This window comes from Hypanus sabinus, chromosome 8 (genome assembly GCF_030144855.1).
Source record: "Hypanus sabinus isolate sHypSab1 chromosome 8, sHypSab1.hap1, whole genome shotgun sequence".
Classification (NCBI taxonomy): Eukaryota; Metazoa; Chordata; class Chondrichthyes; order Myliobatiformes; family Dasyatidae; genus Hypanus; species Hypanus sabinus.
The window spans coordinates 38,712,766-38,736,745 of record NC_082713.1 but is presented as its reverse complement, the minus strand read 5'-3'; the positions used below and the strand labels follow the sequence as shown (position 1 = coordinate 38,736,745).

At 40.7% G+C, this 23,980-nt stretch overlaps 1 protein-coding gene across 4 annotated transcripts in view; it reads right to left on the bottom strand.

Moving 5' to 3' along the window:
• Window positions 1–8,731: 8,731 nt before the first annotated feature.
• LOC132398052 (uncharacterized protein C8orf48-like) overlaps window positions 8,732–23,980 on the bottom strand; it is a 78,727-nt gene continuing 63,478 nt past the window's right edge. For all 4 annotated transcript variants that reach the window (XM_059976975.1, XM_059976976.1, XM_059976974.1 and 1 more), the window contains exons 5-6: window positions 15,711–15,863; window positions 8,732–11,167 (exon numbers count right to left, since the gene is read on the bottom strand). In XM_059976975.1, the coding sequence (XP_059832958.1) occupies window positions 11,063–11,167; window positions 15,711–15,863 (258 nt within the window). In that variant the 3' untranslated portion in view covers window positions 8,732–11,062. The remainder of the gene's footprint in view (window positions 11,168–15,710; window positions 15,864–23,980) is intronic.

Here is a 23,980-nt window from a genome sequence, read left to right as displayed (position 1 = left end):
GGATAGAACTCCATTAAACCCACCATCATCCATGAAAAGAACAATTTTATTTTGCAGGCAATTTTTGGTCAATATTTTTTGTTTCATTAATGACAATTTTCAGTAAGAGAAGCTGCAATACAAACAAAACTATCTGTAAATTTCCTTTTTTTGCTCTAGTGGGTTATTTTACTTATGGTCTAATGATAGAGATAAGAATGTAAAATTATCATATATAAATATATATCTATATATAAACAATAGTACTTTTGCACACAACATTGTTTATACGGAGGTAGTATTGAATTACTTTTTCCTCAATTACCTTAACAATACTTAACATTTGTTATGATTTTAAAGAATATATGCTTCTTGCAAACGCAAAATAACAGATATTATCTACTTTGCTACAAGACATACTGTTCTTTGATTAAAATGTGAATATTTCTCTTTATTGAAAGCTTAAGCAATAAGATCAAATGATAATTTAAGTGATAATAGATCATGGTTTCTTGAATCTGCTTATACAAGGTCATAAAAGGTGTATGGAACATATGAATGTACTTATCCCTAAAGAAAATTAAATTGATCTTAAAATGTCCTCTGTGAATTCTTGTGAGGTGATGGTCAGTGTTTCAATTCCAATACTTTTTTCAAAAGTTATATTCAGTATATATCTTTCTGAAGTAACTACATAGCGAATAGTGCAGAGGTGTAGTATTCAATTTAACTTAAGTGTATTATATTTAAATAAAATTATTACAATTTTTAGCCTTTAGCTTCTTCTCATTGCTATTTGTCTGCTATGTATTTGTGGTATTAAATGCTAATATTTGGCACCACTATCCATTTTCTGTAATTGAAAGCCAGAATTAAACAAAGATCTAAGAATTACACAGTAGTTCCAGAAATGGCTGGAGAGGAAAAAAATAATGCCTGCTTAATATTTTTCCATCATCTAAATGATCTCACTTTAGGTGTGTCCATTTTGAGATACTGACCTAAACAACATCCAGGAAACTCCATTTTGAATGGAAGCCAGATTTGAGTGGTCAGAAAATAAAACTAACAGTTCCTAATTGGCTTTACTCTGACCTTTCACAACCCAAATGCTTTCTCCCAATTACTGTCAATCCACCTTCAACAATCATTGTCTCAATCTTTTCTCTCTGCTAACTACAGCTTCCCATATTCTCTCCCCACCCACCCAACCACCACCCCAACCCTACCTCCCAAAGCTGTTTTCCTGGAATATCCATGAGAAACCACCATTGATGAAATGAAGCCTTAAGTTTACATCTATTCCAATGGTAAACTACCTGGATACAACAGTTCTACACATTTTGTCAGCCTGGTTTAAAATAAAAGTTAAGTGTGCCCAAGTTTGGACTACTACCTTCAATACTCCCACCAGAATGACACTATTTAGCTTCAACTTCATAGTTTTCTGATAATTATTGCAAAGTTACAAATTATCCTGCCATATGAACAAAAGAACATAAAGAAAAAAAGCAAGACTAGGTAAATTAGTCCCATATGCCTGCTCCACATTCAGTAAGATCATAAACTGATCTTTAGTTTCACTCTGCCACTAACCTGTGCAAACTCCATAACCTTTGGGTCTCTGAATATCTAAACATTTATAAATTACTATCATGAATAAACTTGGCAGCTGAGGCTCCACAGTCCTTTTGGTCAGAGAATTCCAAAGATTCACAGTTTACCGGGTGAAGAAATTTCTTCTGAACTCTTGAATAATATTTCTTCTTGAATAACTAATCATTACTTTTAGATTGCATATACTCCAACCAGGGGAAACATTACACATCTACACTGGAAAACCCTTAAACAACTTCTGATACTTCAATGAGATGAACGCTCATTGTTCTAAGACAAAAAGCATGCAGCTCCAGTCTGCTTAATCTCTCCTCATATGTTGTACCCATCGTACCAGGAAACAAACTGGTGGCACTTCACTGCAATCCTTATATGGTAAATGTGTATATCCTTCTTCAGGCCGGGAGACCAGACCTCTATATAAACTCCAAGATGCTGTCTCACTAGGACTCTCCAGAACTGGATCACAGCATCTCTATTTTCTAGTTATTTTCTCTTTTAATTGTTTACTTAATCCGTATGTTAAACTTCAATTAGTCACATACAAGAACACCCATGAGTTCTTTTGAACTCCAATATCTATCACATTTAAATAAAGTACGCTGTTTCCCTATTTTCAATATCACATTGTCCAGATTATATGCTCTGTAATACCTTTTGTCATTTACTTGGCTTATTCATATAACCATAGTGTCATAGATTACTACAGCACAGAAACAGGCCTTTCAGCCTATCTAGTCTGTGCCAAACAATTATTCTGCCTAGTACCATCCATCATCATCAGGGCCATAGCCCTTAAAACCCATCCCATCCACGTACTTATCCAAACTTCTCTTAAATAGTGAAATCGAACCCACATCCACCATTTCTACAGGCAACTTTTCCACATTCTCATCACCCTCTGAGTGAGGAAGTTTCCCCTCATGTTCCCCTTAAACATTCCACCTTTTACCCATAAACCCTCTAGTTCTAGTCCTACACAACTTAAAAGGAAAAAAAAACAGCTTGAATTTACCCTATTTACACTCTTCATAACTGTGTTTCCTCCTAAAACCTCTGTATCCTTCCTGCAGCCCACATTACCATCTAAATTTATATCATCTACAAATTTATATATTGTCCTTGATTTTCTCATCTAAATCATAAACACGAAATGTGAACAGATTGGGAATCGGCACCAATCCCTGCAGTACTCCAATGGTTACACCCTCCTAACCATTCAAGACAATTATATTCACTATGCATTGTCCATCCACTAACCTATCCTCAATGTACACCAGTATATTATTTTTAATATTGCACACTCCAATTTTGTTTAATAACTTCATGTGGCATCTCATCAAAGGGCTTTGACAAACCCAAATACAACTCATGAACTGGTTTAGCCTTAAACTAAAGAATCAAAAAATTCCAAAAGGTTTGTCAAACACAATTTCCCCCTCAGTAAATCCATGTTGATTCTGTTCAATCTTACTAGTATTCTCCATGTCCTATTGATTACTTATGGATTCCAACATTTTCCCTACTATGATGTCAGGCTAGTTATTCTACACATTATCTCAATTTGGAAATATATTAGAAATACATTGTGTTGTATCAAAAAGCTGCTATGTCCAATGTAGCAGCTTTATGGGAGCATGATCAGTCGAGGGACTGCAGGAAATTAAACAGGCAACACTCCATTATTTTATCAGGCATATTCAGAGGTGGGCATTAAATGGTGGTCTTACCAACATGAAACATACTGGACAAATAAAGGACAATAGAACAACACTGACTTGATAAAGAGCTTGGCAACAATAGCACCAGACATTCTCAATACTGGCAGGTCCCAAATTAAGCTAATGAGTCTGCAAACAACTTCACTCAAAAGTGCTTTGTGGATAATTCATCGCTACTTTGTCTTCAGACATCCCTCAATCACAGAAAAGTTCAGAGCACTTAATAGGATACCAAGAACAACGGATAGAGGAAACAAATCAGAGATATTAATCCGAAGAACTATCAGTGCATTGAGCCAGTGGTATATATTTGGCAACATGGCAAAATCCTAGGTGTGTCTTGTAGACAATAACAACACATAAGTGCAATCCAGCTAATTATGTACTTTCCATCAGGCTACTGTCCGTTATCAAGTGATGGAAGGTATCATGAGCATTGGAAACAAACATCACTTAATTACCTGCTCACAAATGTCCGAGCTTCAATTGCAACAGAGCCACGAAACTCCAGACCTCATTGGAGCTTTTGTGAATTTCAGCCATGAACTGAAGTAAAAATAACTGCTCTTGGCGTCAAAGATCCTTGTTGAAAATGAAGTCAATGGGCATTAGTGGGAAACTCTTACCTTGATGGAGTCGTTCCAATTACAGGGGAAAGATGGTTCCGATTGTTTAAGAATACATCTAAATTGAAGAAGATCTTCATGATAGCTTCCTGCCCACAACCATGTTCAGTTGTTACATTAATCACCCTAACTCGGTCATAAGGCGTGCTCCTTTCCCATTCTTACTGGTCCACCTAATTTCTCTCTTCCTTTGTTCACAATTTCCGCCTCCACCCTCTAACCTAGATTCAATTCCCACCTGATTCCATCTGCACTATCCACCTGATGTTCTTCTCCTTTAGTCTTACTTTCCTTCCCCCTCTCCCATGTGGCTCCACCTGTCCATAATCTTCCCTCTAACCCCTGCCACATCATGTTCTACATAACACCTTCCCAACTTTGTCTGAAACTTTTCCTTAGTTTCCCTCACCAGATCCATCTGCCTGATTCGATTGCCCTATCTGTTTCCATCTATCTCCTACCAGCCTCTGTCTTGAAATAGCTTCCTGAAATTGATACCATAGGTTGGGACAGTAGTCATAAAAATATTTGGAATCTGTTTTTCATAAATCCAAGAGTAAAAAAGACATGATAAATATTTATAAAACATTAGTTCAGACTTTGTTGGGGTACCATGCCTGTTTTTGGGTACCACTCTTTCATAAGATGTGAATTATTCCAGGACTGAGAAATTCTAGTTATGTAGATAAACTGCAGAAAGATGGGATAATTCTAACCTAGAATGGAGAAAGTTGTAAGAAGTTATAATATATGTATTTAAATCACAATGGGTATTTACAGAGCTAATAAAGCGAAACTAGTGGAGAAGCCAAAAGCTAGGAGACACAGGAAGAAAATGCTTGGCAAAAGAACCAAATAGAAACATGAGGAAAAATAATGTACTGAGAAATTAGTTAGTGTCATGGGGTTGTGAAAGCAGAGGCAACTGCAGTATTAAAAAAAAGGAACAAAACCATAAAAGAGTATATGAACATGCCATATGGCTCGCAATTTTGTGCTGATCTTAACACCTATTTATACTAAATGACCTTCTCCTTTAAATTATCCAAATCCATTCTATTTACTTCATATTCATGTGTCTATTTAAAAGCCTCTTAAACTCCACCGAACTGCCTGCTTCCATTGATACCTCTGAACAAATACAGTACAAAGTACAAATAAACTACAAAGCTTGGGCACAAAGCAGGAGGCGGGACTCAGTTGGATGAATAGCTGGAACCACTCTGAAGTTATGAGATTCTGAGCAGCAATACATCTCTCCTTAGAGTTATTCTGAAACAATTTGTTAATTTTTCTGACAACTTTTTCATTACCCTGTCAAATGTGCTACCTGTTGAGTTCTTTAATTCAGCATGTCATGGGGCCAATATTATATTCAAATTCACGGAGATGGTACTGACAAAAATACAAGTCTCTGACCTTGAGTGTCTGTACCCACAGCCCCACACAGTATTCTTGCCCTTCTCATATATTCAGGAGCGCAGTGTTTACACGTAACAGTTTAGAACTTGAAACATAATTAAATTTGACTGGATCATCCTTCAGCAACAGGCTAAAATTATGTTTTCAAAACACTGGCATGACAGATTCACTTCAATGTCAAAATTTATGAACCAGCAATTGCTTTGATCAAATGTGCCTTGATGCATGGGATACAATTTTCTGTATGGCGGTAAGCCAGCAATGGAAACGAGTGACCTGCAAAATATAGTCCAATGGAAAGCTTGATTGACTTTTTACTTGCAGCAGACCGGTTTCTAAACCTGGCAAAAATAATATGAGTTTTATAATATAAGGTTTCACGCAATGGTTTTAACACGAAGAGGGATCTTATGCTTCAGTCCTACAGAGAAAGCACTTTTTGACTGTAGAGAGAGGTCTACTTTCATTGGCAAGTTCAATCTTCATTTCATTGATAAAGAAAGCACTTTGTAAATAAGACATTCAATGACCCTAACATATCCTACTGTACATGCTTGTACTTACTGAGGGTTTTTGGTCAGGCACTAAACAGGTCATGTCTTCAAATAAATGTGCTTCAAGCCATCAGCTGAGCTATTGTACAGATACAGTATTGGACATAATCATTGCATTTAATAAGAGGCCTAAGGGAAAAACAGGTAAGGTTACATTCTGAAAGTAGCCTTAAAACTCTTAAACAGGTCATGTGGTGTAGCAAATTGACTGAAAGGGAGAAGTGTAAATTAATCAAATATAATTAAGTTAAATCATAGACATAAGAGATTCGGCAGATGCTGGAAATCTTGAGCAACACACACAACATGCTCAAGTGACTCAGGCATCTAAGGAGGGGAATGAATAGTTGACAATTTTGGCCAGGATCCTTCATCAGGACTGCTAAATCAAGCTTAATGAAGCAGCCATAATGGTTAAATGCTCTAATCCTATTCCTAAATGTCTTCTTGCTATGTTTTAAAATGTTAACACACATTACACAATCCAAATTCTACAGTACTTTGGAGATCTTTTTTGACAAATATGTTTTATCCTAGAATCATTTCTGAATTTGTGTTAACCCTTCATTGTTTCCTCAACAAGCTTGTTCCAATATTCAAAGGACATTATATCTAACCTGCAGTTCTGTTCGCTATCATCCAGGTTTTAAAATAACTCTAAAATGCAAGGCAAATACGCTTCTTATAGAACAGAAATAATGTGAAGACATCAGTTGCTATAATTAATAAAAAGCTTCAACATATATTCATTAGCAGCAACGAAAAAGACACAAGTGTGATTGCACCTCCTCCTTCGTGTAGGGATTGGAGTTATCAAAATGTAGTAAATCAATCTATAATTGCCATCAATACACAGCTACAAAAAACTTGCAAGCGTCTGAAATTGTAGAACGCCGGGACAGTTCTTTTAAAGTAAGGCCATATTCAATGACATTCAAACCAAGTCCCTACAGTTCAATAGATGCATGAAGCTCTTCCCAAATGCACGAAACTCATGTGACATCTCTTTTATGGATAATGATTATAAGAACCTTTATAATATAAGAACGTTAGCCTGCAATTAGATACTATTCCATTCAGGCTTGTCCAACCTGATCAAACAGATTTGGCACAGAAACAGCACTTAGATTGTATTATAAACTCTTTGTTAAGTACTGGAGACTGTTAGTCCTCTGTTAGCTCTTATAGCTGCTCAAGACAAGTGATTGGATGAAATTGAAATGCCTTTATCGGTTTCAACTACCCTAATGTCTGCCAAATCCATTAAGCTGGATATAGGCTCTTAATTATAATAAGCTGTCCTTGGTCTGCCTAACATAAAAATATTAAATTAAATTTGGCTATTACCCAAGAAGTCAAAACAGCAAGAGTCGCATTAGGTCATGGAACACTGAAGAATCTTGGGGGTGGTTCTTCATTATAACTAATAATGGTAACCATCTTAACTGAAAGTGAAAATTAAAATGCTCATGAGTTCTCCGATGAGCCCAACATGTAGCCGTTCTGTGCACGATCAAGTTCCATCTAGTCATATTGAAGATTAATGCTTGCAGTTAATTTGTACTTTTCTTCCACTGTTTGCTTTTTAATTGTTTTATTATACATAGTTCAAATTTTGTACACACTTTGTCTGCACTTCCCTTATAAATCTACCATACTTTTGTATGTAAACAGCTTGCAAAGTACATTGTGTTCAGATTATTACAAAAAAAGGCGAACAATCCCAGTACTGCCAGTAAGAAGACTTTCTCTACCCACATATTTACCTTTAGAAAAACAGTGCATGGGTGTAATTCTCTGTTCTAAATGTCAAATAGTTCCACTTTTATAGCTGTGATATATTTTTAAACTAATTGTAGGGATTTACATATAAACTCCTCTTGGCTAATATTCTACCACAGCGTCTTACCCAAATTTCATCAGTTCAAACCATTAGCTAAGTTACAGTAATTCACATGTACAGTAGGTATTTTCAGTGGATAATTGACAGTATTTTTAATCACAGTGGAGTTCAAATATGACAACAAAATTTTTTTTGAAAATTGCAGATGCTGGAAATCTAAAATAAAAATAGAAAATATTCAGCAGGTCAACTTGCACCTGTGGGAAGAGAAAGATAATTATTTCTTCAGATGTTAAGACACATTGTCATTACCCTAGCCCATAAAAACATTTATTTTGCATCTTAAGCAGTTCTAGAATGAAGATCATTTGCTTCCACGCCATTTTGTTTGCTCTGAGAGGACCGACGAAGTTAACATGGGAACTGCAGACTCTTCACCAGATAGGACAGGTGAACAAGTAGGCACGTGGAGAGCTTGAGGGGTGTTCTGTTTGTTCCATTGTTTGAACATGGGTTTCATGTTCTTAATACCATTGTCCATGCTCTTACTCCATTTGAAAAGGTCATAAGCTCGAGATTCCCAGAAGTCCTTGTACTTCTTCAAGGAAACTTTGAGCATATCCTTGAATCTTCTCCTGTCTACAGGGTCATCACTTTGTGTGACAGAGCCAGAATAGAGTGCAAACTGGTGTGCAAACATCAATTCTTGCCCAGCATAAATAGAACCTCCACTGGGGTGCTGGCCTAGGAGAAGACAGTGAATTTGGAGGAATTTGCAGAAATAGCATTGGTGGTATCTTTCCATTGCCCTGATTAGCTCAAATCTAAAGTATAGGATAAAGGATCATTGTTGGCCAGCAAGTCATATATTTTGAAACAGGTATAACATTCCAACTGCTGCCCTGTTAATTTGCTGGCTTTGGTATCCAGTAGCTGCATCCAGCAGAGGAGATATTAGAGACCCTAACCCTCACTGATTTCACCTTGTCCACGAGACTCATCTTCTGCTCTCTTGACCCCATTTCCAGAAAAATACTAGCAATTTAATTAACCTTCCTGGGACCAATGCCAACTGAATTTCTTTGGACTGTTTCAGTCCCTATACCCTTGTCCTTTAGTTTCTCACAAATAAATACTAAGTTCAGTTAAGTTCTTTCCTCAAGTATCATTTTCTGAATCTTTTCTACTAGTTAAAGGAAAATTTGGTCACTTTTAGAACTAAGGGATATTTATAGTCAGTGTCATGCAGCATAAAAACAGGTCCTGTGGCCCAACTGGTCCATGCAGACCAAGATTCCCAACTAAGCTCGTCCTGTTTGTCCGCATTTAGCCAATTTCCCTCTAAGCCTGTCCAAGAACTTTTCCAAATACCAGCTCTTATAGTGTAACACTCATTAGTTTCCACCTCTGTGGCCTTTTCACACAGGTATCCACATTATTCTAAACAAAAGCGCAGTGTAATGCTGGTCCTCACTTCCATCCATTTTCCTACTAGATTGGAGCTAACTTACAGGAAGAATATGAAAATATGAAAAAGTGTGGCTCTGATAGTCCAGAACAAAGGTCAGTGTAATCTCAGCATTCAAGCTACAATTTTAAAAAAGCAAATGCATTTGGAGACTAAACTACAAATTCTTGACTCATCTGCTGAAGAATACAAGAGGATTGGCCTATCTTTTAATATCTTCAAGACAAAGGTTTCTTATTAACTTGCACTCCAACAATAAGGATTCAGGAAAAATGTGAACCACTTCTCACAGAAAACATAGAACAGTACATCGCAGGAACAGGCCCCCTCAGCCCACTACACCTGCATTGACCACAATGCCAATCTACACCAATCCTATCTGCCTGCACATGATCCATATCCCTCTATTCCTTGCCTGTTCATGTGTCCATTTAATGCCCCTTGAAAGCATTGTTGTATTTCTGCCAGCTCCTCCTATATATCATGTCCTGTATTTTAAAAAATTGTCTCACAACTCTCCTTTAAATGTTTCCTCTCACATTAAAACTATGCCTTTTAGAATTTGGTATTTCCACACTGAGAAAATAATATAATTATCAACCTCACATAATTTTATATACTTCTATCAGATTACCTTTCAGACTCTGAAATTTTAATCCAGGCAATATACCAGTGAATTCATTGGTGTAATGGTGATCAGAACTGCGTACAATAAGCTATTTTAGCCTAATAGTTTTTATACAGTTGCAGCAGGACTTTCACTCATACTCACTTCCTCAACCAATGAAGGCAAGTATGCCAAACACCTTCTTCACCACCCTACCTACATGTGTTCTCACTTTCAGAAAACTACTCTTGCACCGCAAGATCCCTCATTAATGATTCACTTGCACGACCTCCCAAATGCATCATGACAAGAGTAACCTCTCAGCAAGGGCACATACCAATGGAAATTTAACCAACTGAGTAAAATATTGCTTGAAGATTAAGGTCTCAAACCTAGCACAAATCTCTTCTTCCACTGGCTTCCAATAATCCCTGATCTCCTATATGTTTCATGAGATTTAGATTGCCTACAGCAGGCACCTCAAAACAAGGGAAGTCCCAATAAAATCTTCTGGATCTACTGGAAGAGTAAACAAACTATCACCGGTGTCCTCTCTCAGGCCAACTCTAACACTGCGATCCTAATTACATTTAGTCATCTCTGTTGGGCTGTAGCATATTCAGAAAACAAAGGCTCTGGTCAAAATCATCAATGGACATGAATGATTCAAGAATGTTTGGAAATTCTCCTGAGAAAACACAACACTTCAACAGTCACCTCAGAATGCAATGAACTGGAGTGGAAGCAAGTTAAAGCAAGTTATCTTCAGGATGCCAAAAAAACTAAAAAAGATGAAATAGACATTGCAAAACCTTTCTACCTGAAGGGACAGATGGAGAAATAGCACAGGGTGGGAGGAAAAATAAATTGGCAATGTGAACTTGAAGCAGTGAGAGCATATGTAATAATATGCTGTGAGATGTTGTTGTGAGATGCTTTGAAGTATAAATAGTGTGAAGTAGAAGATAAAACATTCTAATGAAATACAATTTCTAATGAAGAAACTGAAATTCAATTTCATCACTTGTTTATAAATATGACTTCTCTGCTGTTTATTCACCATCTAGACTATGTGGCAAGTGATGTTGTTGTCTGATGCAGGATTAGTTCAACAACCTTTATTTAAGTGTTTGGAAAAGATGACTTTGGTTCAGTAACCATTTCTTATTATACTTTGACCGTTTTCAAAGGTCTTCTTGCTTTGACAGGTTCAATCATTACATCATTATTTTAGATTTATTTTATCAAATAATCTCTTCCAGACCAAAGAAGCAGCATCGGAATACTTTGGAAGGCTGCTGTGTATTTCTCCAATCAATGTAATTCCATCCTACAAAAGAAACAAATGAAAGCAAAATTAAGGAAAACTTACAAATGATGAAAACGTAATGCAGATCAGCCAGCATAATTATATGAAAAAGGAAATATTATGACATTGCAGCTACATCTTTCCTTTGAACTTAGGCAGGCCTGGACAAAAACCAGAATCCTAATAAGAACAGCAGTTTGTTCACATGATACAATGATAAAATCGCTCGTACCTTAAATTCTGATACAGAGGTATATCTAAAATATTAGTCTGTCACAGAGATACATACATATCATACCTGTTTTAAACATATAAAGTATGCCAGAGTCCCTAAAACACTGAAGGTTTCCCTTTACCTGCTGCAGAACAAAGCAAGTGACTGATTGATAATGGCCATCCTTTACTGGATTCATTTTCTGCCCTGGATGTGCCACTGGAGTCACAGCTGGCACTAATATTATATAAATGAAACTGACAGACCAATTTTGCAATCTCCATCAGACAACTTTAATGCATATTCTTTCGGGATATTTACTTTACATACAGTATGCTAACAACATATAGTAAAACAACCAGGTTTTCCTTACAAATGCTGCAAAGGCAAGAATTTAAAGATAAGTAATTCTTCATATTATTGAATCAAAACAAGTACTCTCTCTCATGGGAAGACAAATGGAGCAACAGGTTTGGGCTTCATGCAGCTTATGAGACTAGAGCATAGAATTCAACAGAATGCCTAAATCAGTTTAATTTACCACTCTTATCATTAAGCTTTAGAACCCTACAAAACTGTAGTGACTTAGAATCACCAACGATTGAAGGGATGAAATTTCATGTTCTGGAAAATAATGAATCTATGATTTGCAACACGAGTGAATCTGCAGATGCTGGAAATAAATAAAAAACACTAAATGCTGGCAGAACTCAGCAGGCCAGACAGCATCTATGGGAGGAGGTGGTGACGGCATTTCGGGCTGAAGCAATTGCTATTATTTCATATTGATCTGTTGCAGGTTTCGCCTGCAATATAATGCTTATTGATCAACCTTTGGCTGTGGTGAAGGCGGGATCCAGCTTGGTTTACTCTCTGTGCCTCCATTCAGTTGGAATTAAAAAACAGTACAGACACTAATTTATGGGCATGCAGAGGCAAGGGTGTTTCTGCAGAGGTATTTTTGGATAGGCATCCGAATAACTTAGCCTTATATTTCCCCAACTATTCCCTCTTGAACCAACACTGAAAAAAACCACTGAAAGAAAATACTGGAAATAGAATATCAAATAACATTGAAAATATAAGGTACAGCTTTTACCAAAGACAATTCTTAAAATCAACTGAGAAATCAAGAATTTTCTGTTTCATCAAAATAAGAAAAAATATTTTTGTTTCTGTTAGGCTATTGCTAGCTAGCCGTTGGGGATTGGAGCTGTGTTGTTTGGAGGTGGGCATCACATTTTTCTGAAATAACAAATCGGGAGTATTGAAGCAGATCTCCCTTCATATATGGTGTGAATCATCATTCACTTTTGAACACTTTCAACATTTTGTAAGGGAAGGAACATGGCATGGATACCAAGGAGAAAGAAATAACAGAAAATGTGATACATCAGCTCACAGCATTTGGGCTGCTTCAAGTCTATATAACCACTTCAAACGACTGAGTTTGCTACAACCAAAAGAAATTCAGTTAGTCGTATACACATCACTCGAGTAAGATTTTGCTGCAGAAGAATGTGAAAAGGTGTGAATCAGAAGTTACAGAATGAATTGGACAGTCTAAATAGTCAGTAATTTAGCACAGACAATGTAAACAATCCAGGTGGTCACTTTTGCCTTTGAAATAATTGAGGATGACTTTGGAAAGGCCCAAGAATTTTCAGTGCTAAATAATTAAATCCAAAACAGACCATTAAACTAGCAAATGATAAAATATGCAGCTCAAACCATAGAACATAAGCCAGAGGAATTTGTACTTTGACTGCTGCATCCAATTCAGAATACTTAAGAGAAAATTGAATCACTCAGTTCAGATAGTAGTATAGAGAAACAGAACTGCTCCTTAGTTTGAGATGTCTATGTTAAGAGGTAAGACTTTGGCTTTGCAAAGTGGAAAGGTGACACTTCAAAGGTAATTTCAGAGTTGGTTAAGGAACATAAAATGTGTAACTGATTAGGGATAGAATTCAAATTAGCGAAAAACAAATATTTGATTTGTGTTCTGAAACTTTAAAGTGTAATCAACACATGAAGCAGTGAGTGAGAAAACCTTTGAATTCCATAAGAACCAATTATTTGTAGACATGGAGAATGTCAGGACTGTTTTGAATGGATGAACTAAAATGGATTGAAGATTCCAATATTTCTTTACTTTCCACTGAAATTGTGATGATGAATGACTTTTGCTATCCTTTCCTGGTCACTCATTTTATATATTTTTTGTAAATAGGAGATGGGCATTACTGACAATTCAGAATTCATTCCCCATTCCTAACTGCCCTTGAGAAAGTGGTAGCAATCCACATTCCTGAACTACTGCAGTACTTCTGATAAAGGTACTTTCAGAATGTTCGGGGCAAGAGACTATCATTATTTAAAACCAGTGATGATAAAGAGGTGGCAATATACTTCCACATCAAGATTCAAGTTTCAAAATTGTTTAATGTCATTTCCAGAACACAAATGTAAAGGAGAACAAAATAATTGTTACTCCAAATCTGATGCAGCACAAAAAGAAACACGATAAGATAAAGAAGACAATAATAAAAAACACAATAAATATAAATACATAAGATAGCTTATATATAGAGGCTGATTGTATATTCATAAATTAACACTAGGCTCAGAAATATCGTACATACAAGGGGACTCTGACAGGAAATAATAAATTAGTGGTGGTGGGGTGGAGGGATGGTTAAGTGGGTGGAGATGTTGATTAGCCTTACTGCTTGGGGGAAAGTAAGTGTTTTTGAGACTGATAGTCCCGGTGTGGATGCTACAAAGCATCCTCCCTGATAGGAGTGGGACAAACATTCCATCAGCAAGGTCAACAAGATTCTTCAAGGTTGTTACTAGTGCCTTTCTGTATACTTGTTCTTGATTACTTGTAGGTTGGTGCAGGTGATGCATTGAGCTGTTTAGACTACCCATTGTAGAGCCTCCCTGTCTGATACTGTGCAGTTTCCATGACGTGCGGTGATACAGCTTGTTAGGATGCTTTTCTCTACACATCTGTCAAAGAACATGGTCACTGATGTCAGCCTCCTCAGAAAGCAAATGCGTGGGTGAGCTTTCCTGATTGTGCAAGATGAGTTCTGGAACCATGGGAGGTTATGTGGGATGTGCTCTCCCAAGAGTTTGAAACGGCTTGCAGTCTCCACTGCTGTGCTGCCGATGTAAAGAGGGGATATGAGTGGTGTGAGTTCTCCTGCAGTTAATAACCGTCTCCTTTATCATGTTGACAAAGAGGAAGAGCTTATTTGTCTGATACCAGTGAGTAACTTGGAGGGGAAGGTGGAGATACAAGTATTTCTGAAATCTGGTGCTCCTACCCTTTTTGTTGGCAAAACTTGTAGATTTGTGAGGTATTATTGGATTAACCTTGCAAAGTAACTGAAATATATGTGCTGGGTGAACAGATTACAGCCAGTGATATAGAGAATGAAGATACTGGATGGGAATGCATATCAAATGGGCAGCTTTGGATTGAGTGACAATGATTTTATTCAGAGTTGTTAGAACTGCATTAATCAGGCTCTGTAGGAAAGGACAAAATCTAGATCTAAATCACAGAACATCAGTGGGTAGTTCCAACAAGTAGTTCATAAGGTAAAGGGAATGTAAGCCTTTATGGCAAAGGGGTTGGAGTTTAAGAATAGAGATGATTTGTAACTTTTGTGCAGTATGCTAGTGAGGTCACATCTAGAATATTGTGCACAGTTTTGGTACTCTGACCAAAATGGGATGAATAAGGTAGCATTGGAAACATTCCATAGGAGTTTAACCAGACTAATTCCTGGATGAGAGGGTTGTCCTGTTTAGAGAGGCTAGACAGTTTGAATCAGTATTCTTTGGAGGTTAGAAGTATGATGAGTGACCTTATTTAAGGATATAAGATCCTAAGGGAGCTTGACAGGATTGATATTGGGATGTTTTCACTAGTGGGAAAGTCACAAACAAGGATAACTGGCAATAAGGTAAAAGGGCTAGTCATTTAGAACAGGCATTTTGAAACTTCGCTCAATGGATGGCCAATGTTGGGAATTTTCTGCCTTCAAGAGATATGGAGGCCAGATTATTAGATATACTTAAGGTGGAGACAGATAAATATTTAAACGATCTAAGAACTAAGGGTCATGAGGAACTGGCTCTAAAGCAGAGTTGTGGCCAGCATAGATCAGGTATATTCATAATAAATGGTGGGGCTGAGTGGCGTACTCCTGTTCCTCTTTTCTCATGAATCAAACCTGGGATTTTCTGATCATCTAATGATAGAAGAAAGAAAACTGTTCTTAAAAGACAGAAATTGATGAGAATATGCAAAAAAGCAAACAAAATACTGTGTACCTTGGTATAAATATGTTCTTCTATTTTCTCCTGTAGAGAAGCTTCTTCCAATTGTATCTGCTTGACACGGAAAAAATTGTGTTCTGCCAGTTTACTGATCTCTTTCAAACAAGCAGCACATCTGGAGGGTTGGTGCACATTTGTCTGAACAATCTATGATCAACATAATAGGCAATTAAGTAAGTAGGCAAGATCTTCTACCACCTTCTTCTTTACTGATTCACTGTTTCACAAGCACCACTGAACTTCTAACTGTACAAACAAGTACAGTTCAGTGTGCAAGGGCAGTCAGTAAACTATTCAACCACCAGAGGTATTGCTAGCCAACTGTCCACATATGCATTCACCTACCAGTAGGTCCCAATAAATAAACTTGTAAATCTGGTAAATTGGTTTATCATTGTCACGTGTACCAAGGTATAGTGAAAAACTTTGTTTTGTATGCCATCCATACAGATCATTTCACGTTAATACACTTAGGTAGTACAAGAACTAATGAAATGCAGAATGGAGACACAAGACAGACTGCAGATGGTGGAAATCTGGATCAATGCACACAAGATGCTGAAGGAACCCAACAGGACAGGCAGCATTTATGGAAAGAAATGAACAGTCAATGTTTCAAGCTGAGACCTTCAGAAGAGGGCAGAAGTCAGAACAAAAGGGTAGGGGAAGGGGAAGGGGAAGGAGTGCATGCTGGCAGACAAGTGAATTCAGGTGAGAGGGTGGGAGGGGGACCAGGAGTAATGCGAGTTGGGAGATGACAGGGAGGAGAGGCAAAGCACTGGAGGAGGAGGAATCTGATGCAAGAGGCATTGAAGTGGGAGTGATGTAAATGTAGCTAGATACAATTAGAATATAAAATCTTGGCTGATTACCTTTTATCTCAATGGTGCTCCTTTGCATATGTTTTAATTGTTAAATCATATGAGAATGACATGTGGAAATCACAGGTGGAAGGAGAAACTGAATATATATCCAGCAAGCCTTATAATCTATGAAATATGCTATGTGACAGCAATATGAAAAACATGCTGTTAAGGTGAAACTAATGGGCCTAAAAACAAATCAGATGGCCCAACAAGCCAAAGCTCAAAGCACATTTATGATCAAAGTGCGTACGCCTGAAATTCGTCTTCTTGCCGGCAGCTGCTAAACAAAGAAACATAATCGAATTCACAAAAAAACCCACAAAGCAAAGATGGTCACACATCCAAAGTGCAAACAGAACAAGTCATACAAACAATAAATAAACAAATAACACAGAACCTCATCTGCAGAGTCCTTGAAAGTGAGTCCACAGTAACAGAGCCAGTTCAATGCCGAGGTGAGTGCCGTCGTTAGTTCAGCTCTGAGGTGAGTAAAGCCTCACAGAGTAGTGAGCTGAACACTGATTTGTCCTTCGCCCTTGGTCTCAATGCTTTTAATGTTTTAATCAGGCTCAGCGTTTTTAGTTTTCTGCTCTCAGGCCGTGCCACGTCAATCCAGCCTGGAATCCGCTCCCGCGATGGCCACCGCGACCGTACCTGCATTCTCAAAAGACCAATTCGCCAAATCCTTCAGGATACAGCAAAACGCCAGGTCGCACAAACGAATCAAAAGCACAACTTGCAAAGGGCAATTATAGGCTGAGGATTAGTGACTATAGTCCAGGAAAAATATATTTAATGGAATAGTCAATAGTGTCTTGACAGCACCATCTTGAGAGGCCCTTGGGAGGTATCGTGGGATTCAGCATCTCTGATCCATCTCAGCTCATGTACTCTTGTTGAGAAGAAGTTACAACGTGTTTAAGTTATCTTGTATGTAATACCCCAGTTAACTTAAATGGGTTGAAACTTTAGTTAATATATTGGTCCAATTTTTAATATAATTATTAAACACAAAAGTAAACATTGTGGCAACCCACTTTCTGTGCAGGCGAACCGGCTCACAAATAGCCAGCATGCGGGGAGAGACTTTGGTAATGCAGCTCTGATGTTGTTTCCGCTCGGAGAGGGCGGACGCTAGGGATTAAATTCCAGTGCCGCGAAGTTTGAATAAACTAGTCTCTAAACGGCTTACCGACTGCGTGTCGTTATTACAGCGCTGTTTGTAGAACATCGCTACATTGGTGACCCCGATGGTCCAAACGGGATTTGGACCAATGATGACTGACTCTTCATCTGTTCATGCAGTTTCACTAAAACTGCTGACTTTCTGGACGCTGCGACCACGCGTGTGGTTTAGCCAAGCAGAAGCCCAGTTCCAGTTTCAGCAGATATCCCTGATTCCACGCATTACTATCACGTGGTGAGCGCCCTTGACCAGGAGACGGCCACCCAGGTTGAGGATTTCATACAGTCGCCCCCGGAAGAAGGCAAATATGAAGCATTCAAAGCGCTGCTCATTGGGACCTTTGGCCTCTCACGGCGTGAGCGGGGTGCCCGCCTACTTCACCTGGACGGTTTGGGAGACAGGCTGCTGTCAGCATTGATGAACGAGATGCTGGCCCTGGCTGACAAACACAAGCTCTGCCTCATGTTCGAGCAAGTGTTCCTAGAGCAACTGCCCGAGGACATACATCTGCTGCTGGCCGATGCAGATTTCAGCGACCCCCAGAAGGTGGCGGCCTGGGCAGACATGCTGTGGAAAGCCAAGAGGGAGAGTGTGGTGTCCGTCGGTCAGATTACCAGGCCATGCGCCCAACAGCAGACCAGACCAGGTCCGGCAGGGGGGCGCACACAACACAGAGGCAGGAGTGAGGAGGACAGTGAATAGTGGTGTTTCTACCACTAGCGGTGGGGCACAAAAGCCCGCCATTGTCGCCCACCCTGCAAGGGCCAGGGCCAGCTGCCGCTAATGACTATGGCGGCTGGCCACCAGGACAGCCTCTTGTACGTCTGGGATAAACAGTCGGGACGCCGCTTCTTGGTTGACGCCAGAGCGGAAATCAGCGTCTTGCCCCCGACGGGGTACAACACCCGCAACAGGAAGCCAGGACCCACCCTGAGGGCAGCAAATGGCAGCACGATATGGACCTAAGGCACCCGCACAGTGCAGCTGCAGTTCGGCACCAGCGGTTCACATGGGACTTCACACTGACCTCCATGGCCCAACCACTCCTGGGGGCGGACTTATTGCGAGCTCACAGCCTGCTGGTCGACTTGCAAGGGTAAAGACTGGTACATGCCGAGACTTTCCAGACGTTCTCCCTGGGTGAAGCCAAGTTGTCGGCCCCACACCTGGATGCCATCACGCTGATGGACAACGAATTCACCAGAACCCTGGCGGACTTTCCATCGATTCTGGCACTGCAGTTCATGGCAGCCATGCCCAGACAAGGAGTACAGCACCACATTCCGACCCAGGGACCACTCCTCCACACCCGTGCACGAAGGCTCCCCCTGGAAAAGCTCTGCCTGGTGAAGGAGGAGTTCAAGAGGATGGAGGAATTGGGGATCGTACGGAGGTCCATCAACCCATGGGCCTCCCCCCTGCACATGGTGCCCAAAGCAGCCGGGGGTTGGAGACCATGCGGCGACTACCGCAGACTGAACGAGGCTACCACTCCAGACTGCTACCCCGTGCCACCCATACAGGACTTTGCAGCAAACCTGCACGGTGCAAGAATCTTTTCCAAAGTAGACCTCGTCCGGGGATATCATCAAATCCCGGTGCACCCTGAAAACATCCCCAAAATAGCACTCATCACCCCGTTCAGCCTGTTCGAGTTCCTCTGAATGCCGTTCGGCCTGAAGAATGCCACACAGATGTTCCAGCGGCTAATGGATGTGGTGGGATGTGACCTGGACTTTGCCTTCATCTATTTGGACGACATCCTTATAGCCAGCAGTAGTCGTCAGGAGCATCTGTCCCACCTCCGCCAGCTCTACTCCCGCCTGAGTGATTTTGGCCTCACAATCAACCCGGCCAAATGCCAGTTTGGTCTCGATACCATCGACTTCCTGGGCCACAGGATTACCAAAGACGGAGCAATACCTCTGCCTGCCAAGGTAGATGCGATCCACCATTTTGCCCGGCCCAACACGGTCAAAGGCCTGCAGGAGTTCCTTGGTATGGTGAACTTCTACCACCATTTCCTCCCCTCAGCAGCCCGTATCATGCGCCCTTTGTACACCCTGATGTTGGGTAAAGGCAAGGACATTACTTGGGACGAGGAGGCCGCTGCCACTTTGGTTAAAGCCATGGACGCCTTGGCAGATGCCGCGATGCTGGTGCACCCCAGAACGGACGTTCCGACCGCCCTCACGGTGGACGCATCTGACACAGCAGTCGGTGGGGTGCTGGAGCAGCTCATCGAGGGGCGCTGGCACCCCTGGCGTTCTTCAGCAAGCATGTATGACCACCGGAACTCAAGTACAATGCTTTCGACCGGGAGCTGTTGGCACTCTATCTGGCAATCCCGCATTTCAGGTACTTCTTAGAAGGCAGGCCGTTCACCGCGTTCATGGACCACAAACCGTTGACTTTCACATTCACGAAGGTGTCTGATCCCTGGTCGGCTCGCCAGCAGTGACATCTGTCCTACATCTCCGAGTACACGTCATGGCAGACGCACTCTCCAGACCAGCTGTCTACCCTGTCCCTGGGGGTGGACTATGCAGCACTGGCAGAGACGCAGCAGGCAGACGACGAGATGCCCAGCTACAGGACTGCAGTCTCGGGTTTGCAGCTGCAGGACTTTCTCGTAGGCCCAGGTGAGAGGACCCTCCTGTGCGACGTGGCTACCGGCCAACCTCGCCCCATCGTCCCAGCAGCCTGGAGGCGGCGAGTTTTAGACTCCATACACGGTTTGGTGCACCCATCTAACACAACAACCGTCCGGCTGGTCTCCAGCAAGTTCGCGTGGCACGGACTTCGCAAACAGGTAAGTGAATGGGCCAGAACATGTGTGCAGTGCCAAATAGCCAAGGTGCAGCGGCACACTAAAGCCCCACCGCAGCAGTTCGACCACATTCATGTGGATATCGTGGGCCCCTACCAGTGTCCCAAGGAGCACGGTACCTCCTAACTATGGTAGACTGATTCATGAGGTGGCCAGAGGTGGTCCCGCTCACCGACACATCTGCCGATTCCTGCGCCCGAGCACTGATCGCAACCTGGGTAGCACGCTTCGGGGTACTGGCCCACATTACCTCCGACAGAGGCACCCAGTTCACCTCCAGCCTGTGGTCGGCTGTGGCCAGCCTGTTGGGAACGCAGCTATACCACACAACTGCCTAACACCCACAGTTGAACGGACTAGTGGTACGCTTCCACCGTCACTTGAAGTCGGCTCTCATGGCCCACCTGAGAGGACCTAACTGGGTGGACGAGCTTCCCTGGGTCCTGCTTGGAATTCGCACAGCGTCCAAAGAGGATCTGCACACCTCGTCAGCCGAGTTGGTGTACGGCGGGCCCCTGGCCGTCCCAGGAGAGTTCATACCAGCCCCAAGGGGGCAAGAGGAAGAACCCGCAGCAGTCCTGGACAGGCTAAGCAAAAGGCTCGGCAACCTGGCCCCCATACCGACTTCACAGCACAGATGGACCCCGACCCATGTACCCAAAGACCTGCAGACCTGTAAGTTTGTGTTTGTACGAAGGGGTGGACACCGGGCACCGCTACAGCAACCGTACGAGGGGCCGTTCAAGGTGATCAACAACAACAGGTCCACGTACGTTCTGGACATTGGGGGGAAAGAGGAGGTTTTCATGGTGAGCCGACTCAAACCAGCCCATGTGGACTTGGCGCAGCTGGTCGAGGTTCAGGCACCGCAGCACAGAGGCAGACCTCCCAAAAACAGAGGCTGATCCAGACTGTGGACATTGGGGGGTGTATCGCCAGATCTGGGGGGGGGGGGGGGGTTATGTGGCAACCCACTTTCTGCGCAGGCGAACCGGCCCACAAATAGCCAGCATGTGGGGGAGACTTTGGTAATGCACCTCTGACGTCATTTCTGCCAGGAGAAGGCGGGCGCTAGGGATTAAATGCCAGCGCCATGAAGTTTGAATAAATTAGTCTCGAAACGGCTTACCGACTGCGTGTCGTTATTTCAGCGCTGTGTGTAGCACATCGCTACAGTATTTGAAACTTTTCACTTAGTAATATTTCTATGTCTATGAGGATAAGTCATAATTCTTCAAACATCTTCATTTCAAGAAAAAGAATTGTGATAAAGAGAACCATAACTCAATAAAAAAATTTTAAAAATAGCATAGATTCCAACATTTTCATTATGGTAAAGATACAACAACTTAAAAATGAAAAATTGTAGATACAGTAAGGCAGAACACTAAATTTTGATCTTGCTTTGTTTTAACCTGTTCTTTCCTATTTCAACAGCAAGATCCTTGACACAAGAAAGAGTATGGGCAAACAAAGCAGAGGACAGGTTCCAAGAACAATTATTCATGGAATGTCATGTCAGCTTAAACAAGATGGAAGATGATTGGTGTTACATAGAGCCTACAGCACAAAAAGATATCAGTTGGCACAATGAGCTAGCACGGGCATGGGCAAACTACGGCCCGCGGGCCATATGCGGCCCGTTAAGCTTTTTAATCCGGCCCGCAGAACTTGATGAAATTATATTAATAAACCTTGTTAACGTTTTTTCCCCGCAATTCTGGCGTTTTCCCAATAGATGACGCACTCTATATACATTGACCTTTGTTGAGGTGCAGCGTATTACTCCACATTTGCGCTTTACTCTTTGTTAGGCACGACCTATTTGTGTGAACAGGCATTCAGTGTCATGAACATCAACAAAGCCAGCCACAAATCCAAGTTAACTGACCAACACCTCAGATCCATCCTGAGAATCGCCACAACAAAACTAAATCCAGACTTTGATGCGCTGGCTAAAAAGGGAGACCAACAACACTGTTCCCACTGAAATTAAAAATAAGTTTCTTCGTTGTGTTATGTAAAAAATGCATTTGAAAATATTTTTTTCAATAAGCCTTACATGTTACATGTCATTTCTGTTAAGTGATGGTCATGAGTAGTGCACAGGTGCACGTACGTTCTCAAAATAAAAAATGCGCTCCAGATCAAATAACGCGCTCCGCATACTGGCGTGCTGTCAGTGTTCTGTCTTTGTGCTGGTCATTGTTGAGTTTTGGCACAGGGGACAATTGAATAAGAAAGAGCAGGACAAGTAGACCTGCATCTCCTACCGTTTTTGAAATAAAGACAAGTCAGGAGGAGAGTGATGATGATAATATCTTGAAGGATAACAGAATTTTCAGTGCTTTTAAATAATAACTGTTACTATTAAAAAAAGCTGTATTTTATTCGTTTAATTTTCAGTGTTTTAAAAGTCATTTCAATAAATAGCTAAATACCATGGGACTTCAAAGACAGATATTTTGTTGTAATGCATTTGTTCATTTTCAATTGAAATTAAAGCACATGTTTTCTACATATCCCATGATATTTTATTTTCTCTTATGAGGTGTATTATCAAAACACTCCGTCCATCTGCTCCTGGTCCGGCCCCCCTGTCAAATTTTAGAACCCTTTGTGGCCCACAAGTCAAAAAGTTTGCCCACCCCTGAGCTACCATCTCTATTCCAGATCAGCACAAAAGCATTAGAGAAATGATGTGTAGGTTACAACGTGATTCACTACTTTTGTACTGGCAGCAAAGTGACTGTTAGTGTTTTGAATCTATAGTTCTTTCATATGGCTTTAGATACTTCAAAAAGCATGTTACAAATCAAAACAAGCTTTTTTCAGTCTGGCTCTGAACTTGATTCAAAGTTAGACATCAAGATCAATTTTCAAGATGTTAACCCATGAAACTTTGCCCATCTCTGGTAACTTTCATGGAATTCTGCCCACGCCCCCCCCCCCCCCGCAACTTGTCTTTTAACCTATTCTTTCCTATCCTTCTATCCTTTGTTTCCTTCAATCGATATTTTCAGCCTCACTGTAAATCCAGTTCTAAACACTCAGAACTATGGTGTAAATTTAACTGTTTACACATCAGGAGCTGGCATCACATACTGAGGCTTCATATAAGTGACCTTCACATACTTAAATAGAAACTTTGTGGAGATATCTTGTGCATTAAGAGCAATAATTATGCCCGTTTTTAAGCAATCACAGAACACTATTGTAACAAAGATTTTAAAGTTGGAGAGGGTGAACAAAATGAAGCAAGTTCACTGAAACAATAATTGTGAAAAGTACTTTGAGAACTTTCCACTGGAACAGGAAAAACTGAAAGCAGAGCTAAATGGAGCATTTTAAAATTGGAGAAATCTTTGACAAATTGATAGAA